Here is a 4,731-nt window from a genome sequence, read left to right on the forward strand (position 1 = left end):
CACGGACAGGGCCAGAAAGGAATATCTTGAGAAGATATATAATGAGATTATAGAATTTCAAAGGACAGGACGTTATGATTTTGTGTACATGAAGACGAACTAGGATGGAAAGAGAACCATGGGATTCAAAATGTTGGCATCGAAGACTCCCAGGGGAATAGAATAGTAGATCAGAGGCAAGTGCTGAAAATTTGGGAAAATTATATTTCAGAACTATATGATCGACCTAATCGGCCAGAAACCTTAGAAGTTGAACCGGAAGAAGAAGTAGATACAGACGAGAAAGGACCATATATTTTACAAAGTGAGGTGGAAAAAGCTATCAAGGAAATGAGGAAGGGAAAGGCTACAGGAGATGATGATGTACCTGGAGATGTGCTCAAGTTACTGGGAGAAGGTGGTTTGAAAACACTGACAAAACTAATGAACACCATATATGAAAGTGGAGAGTGGCCCAAGGACTTTACAGAAGTTACAATGATTGCCTTAAAGAAAAAGACAAAAGCTACAAAATGCAGCGACCATCGCACAATAAGTCTTATTGCACATACAGCAAAGATAATAGCCAAGATACTTAAAAGAAGAATTGAAAGGAAAATAGAGGATATACTTGGAGAGGATCAGTTTGGATTTAGAAGAGGAAAAGGAACCAGGGATGCAGTTGGGATAATGAGAATTATAGTGGAACGAACTTTGGAGATGGATGAAGACTGTGTGCTTGCTTTATAGACTGGCAGAAGGCATTTGACTGTGTAAATTGGACCAAATTAATGCAGATCCTAAAGGAAACAAGTACCAATTGGCATGAAAGAAGATTGATTAGTAAATTGTACATGGATCAGAAAGTTAGAGTACGACTGGACAATGGGGAGACAAGAAGTGTGCAGATTGGAAGAGGAGTTCGACAAGGATGCTGTTTATCACCAATTTTGTTCAACTTGTACAGCGAATGCCTTACCAAAGAAGCTCTGGATGGGCTTGGAGACTTCAAATTAGGAGGGCAAATTATTCAAAGTGTGAAATATGCAGATGACCTTGTGTTAATGGCTAAGGAAGAAACTGTGTTACAAGGTACGATTGATAGACTAATCAAAATTGGAAGGTGCTATGGCATGGAAATGAATGTGGAAAAAACAAAAGTAATGAAAATTTTGAGACAACCAACCCCAGTCACAATAAAGATAGACCAAAAACAACTGGAGAATGTGAAATGTTTTAAATATTTGGCTAGCTTGTTAACAGATGATGGAAGGTGTACGTGTGAAATTAAATCTAGGATTGCCATGGCAAAAGTTGAGGAACTGTTTTGGAAGAGACTGTGGACCTGTCATCTGACAGATTACTGATGAATGAATAAGAACTTGATTTTTCTCAGAATGGAGTAAAGAGAAGCGCTGATATTAGAATGAAATGAGGAAGGAACTGGTGTGTCTTGGCTACTGTATGATCACGCTAGGGGCTGGGTGAGAGAGGAATCAGAATTTGATTCCTAACAGGGGTGAGAGTTTCTCTCTTCCATAGCTTCCAGTTCAGCTGTAGAGCCCACCCAGTCTCCTATCCAGTGGGTACTGGATCCCTAACAGTGAAGTGGGTGGCGTGTGAAGCAGAGTGAAACTTGCCAATGAAATACTATCCCTAATTTCTGTTTCAAAAAGATATACAGTACGTTGGTTTAAAGGTTGATATTGCAGATTTGTATTTGGCAGGTACTCAGTTCAGATCTTGGTCAGATTACCTGTAATTGTGACAGAATTCTTGTGATTTGCCACAATTTCTCAAAGTGAACGTTACAGTAATCACCTTTTTCCATATCCTTGCTGACTCAACCATTCATGATCATCCTCCCTTCCCTTTACATGCTGTTGTGTTTGACAGGGATGTTGTTTTATTGCTAAGCCATTTTAACATGGATACTGATTAACTTCTAAGAAACTGGATGAATGAGCTTTATTGTAACAAGAATAAATATTGATCAAGTGATGGGATGTTTTGAGCATGATAATTAGGTGTCTGGTTTCATAAAAGACATAGAATTTCTTAACCAGCTGAGTGACTGTCACCTTCTCAAAAATAGCCCTGCTCTTTGGAATTAGTCATGTGACCAGAAATTGCAGTACGAGACATCTTTTTTGCCCAAGCTGATGTGTTTGACATGCAGTCAGAAAGTATACATGCATGTCCATTGATGGGTTAATAAGGTGCAGAGTTATTTTCCCTGGGTAGCTGCAATTTCATCCTCATTTGCTCAGGTACATAATATACATAATTCTTCTAGCATGGTCTGTATCAAGAGGGGAGCAGTTGTTGAAGCGGACAAGGCCATTCACTCCCAGCTGCGACTCATCAACTTCAGTGAAGGTTCTCCATATGAGACACTTCATGCATTCATCAGCAAAACCATGGCTCCGTACTTCAAATCGTATGTGAAGGAGTCAGGACGTGCAGACAGGTCAGTAAAATCCCCCAAAAATATTCTGTTGGGGACAAAGACATTAAAACCGAATAATTGGGGAAACATTCTTATAACAGAAATGATTAAGTTGTTTACGTTTGGCTTATGAAGGCCGACAAGGAAGTGCTTAGAGGTCCGTGACACTTAATAGCTTGCTGTAACTGCAGTGAAGCCTTCTCAGGCAATCAGATATGTGAAAAAGAAATTGGAGTTGGTATCGAACATCTCGGAGACTGTAAGATTTGAGGCTTTCACGGCAGTGACTATGAAGAAAGGAGTCTTTGTGGATTTGGCACCGTGTACAAGTGGTGTTAACCGACGTTCCTCCGAAATGTCGGTTAACACCACTTATACACGGTGCCAAATCCCAGAAGACTGCTTTCTTCATCTCGGAGACTGTTTCTCCATCAATGAGTTGGTATGGTGAGTGACAGGTTAACTGGTGCAGACTGCCTGAGGAAGAGTAGGCAGAGGCAGTCTCCTAAACAATGGGTTCTGACTCCTTCCTCATGGAACTGATCACCTGAGAAGGTTTTGTCGCATATGGTCACCATGTTTAACACATATTGATTTGATATTAGTTTCCTAATTTATACTTGGTTCCTGACTTTTGAAAGCTAGTCTGGATAGATTTTTGTCGCACTTGTTATGAACATTAGGTTCCAGAAATACAGAAATTTCTTTTGACAGCTGATTTGGTCTTTGGCTGTTGGCAAAATAATTATTGGTGGTTTTCCCTTGCAAGGTTAAAATGAAACATAAACATCAGGGTAGTAGGGGGAGAGCATATCTCCAGGAACCAAATTGAGCCTGTGAATCATCAAAGAATTTGACGGATGTGTTATAAATTTTGGATTCTTAAATATTTGAAGAGATGGAGATAAAATGGCGCCTTCTGTGGAGAAGAAGATGGCTGAGCTTGAGATGGGATTGCTGCATCTGCAGCAGAACATCGACATCCCTGAAATTTCTCTTCCGGTGCACCAGACTGTTGCAGCTGTCATCAAGCGTTGTGGAGACGAAGGCCGTAAACCTAAAGTTGCAGATTTTGGAGAGAAAGTAGAGGACTCATCATTCCTCAATCAGCTACAGAACGGTGTCAACCGGTGGATTAAGGAAATTCAGAAAGTATGATTGATATACATTTTATTAATTAAGAGTCAGATGTTTAAGTGCTGATATGTTTTACTTCAAAGAAATGCTGTTTGTATTTTAACAAGACACAAGTTATATTCAGTTGTAAGAAATAAAACACGTTCTATCACTTACTGAAACCAGTGTTACATTTCAGCATCCTGTTGCACATAATAGATCTGATCTAGGAGTTTTTGCGCCATCTAAGTGCAACATCATTCACCGTTCCTCTATTGAGTACTATTTCACTACATGTTTTGGCCTAACTGGCCATCTTCAGCTGAACATGTGTTGTGAGCAGTAGCATCCTTGTCTGTAACACCTTTTCACCTGAAGATGGCCACTGAGGCCGAAACATATAGTGTAATAGTATCGAATAAAGGAACAGTAAATGTCGTTGCATATAGACGGTGTAAAACTTGTAAGTGAGATCCACTCCATCTGTTTGCCTGGGAACCCAGGAACTTAATTTTAGAAACACCTTATCATCCTTTAACATGTGCAACCAAATGAGTAAATCATTTAAAGCTGCATTTCAGTGGGCTACACCCTTCTTCAGTCTGTATTAAAACTGATTTCCACCTTTGTACACAGTTAAACCCCCATTTCAGGTTTCATTGGGTAGCAATGGACGTTTGCATTAAACTGAGGACATTCTTGAATGGAGGGGAGGTGATACTGAGGTTATCGACTTGGGATCATTGAAACTGAACATTTAGCTTTAGCTGACGATTATTAAATTGGACTTCAACCGTAGTAAACTAATACGAGGTGTGTTCAAAAAATGACGGGAATTTCCGTATTTTGGAAAAAATATTTATTCATTCGTCTACATTAATGTTGTCGCCTTCAAAATAGTCCCCATTCGATATTATGCACTTACGCCAGCGCTTCTTCCAATCATCGAAACACTTCTCAAACTCGATTTTTGGGATAGCCTTTAGCTCTTTCAGCGATGCGCTTTTAATATCATCTATGCTTGTAAAACGACGGCCCTTTAAGATTCTCTTTATTTTTGGAAATAGGAAAAAGTCACACGGAGCCATGTCTGGCGAATATGGAGGCTGGGGCATCGTTACAGTATTGTTTTTTGCCAAGAATTCACGAACAAGCAACGAAGTGTGAGCAGGTGCATTATGGTGGTG

General features: G+C 39.8%; 1 protein-coding gene across 8 annotated transcripts in view; it reads left to right on the forward strand.

The window, feature by feature from the left end:
• The window catches only part of LOC111874028 (dynein heavy chain, cytoplasmic), a 112,713-nt gene that overhangs the window by 4,316 nt on the left and 103,666 nt on the right, over positions 1-4,731 (forward strand). For all 8 annotated transcript variants that reach the window (XM_023869163.2, XM_023869180.2, XM_023869208.2 and 5 more), the window contains exons 3-4: positions 2,276-2,449; positions 3,325-3,580. In XM_023869163.2, coding sequence (XP_023724931.1) covers positions 2,276-2,449; positions 3,325-3,580 — 430 coding nt within the window. The remainder of the gene's footprint in view (positions 1-2,275; positions 2,450-3,324; positions 3,581-4,731) is intronic.

Source organism: Cryptotermes secundus, unplaced genomic scaffold (genome assembly GCF_002891405.2).
Source record: "Cryptotermes secundus unplaced genomic scaffold, Csec_1.0 scaffold47, whole genome shotgun sequence".
NCBI lineage: Eukaryota > Metazoa > Arthropoda > Insecta > Blattodea > Kalotermitidae > Cryptotermes > Cryptotermes secundus.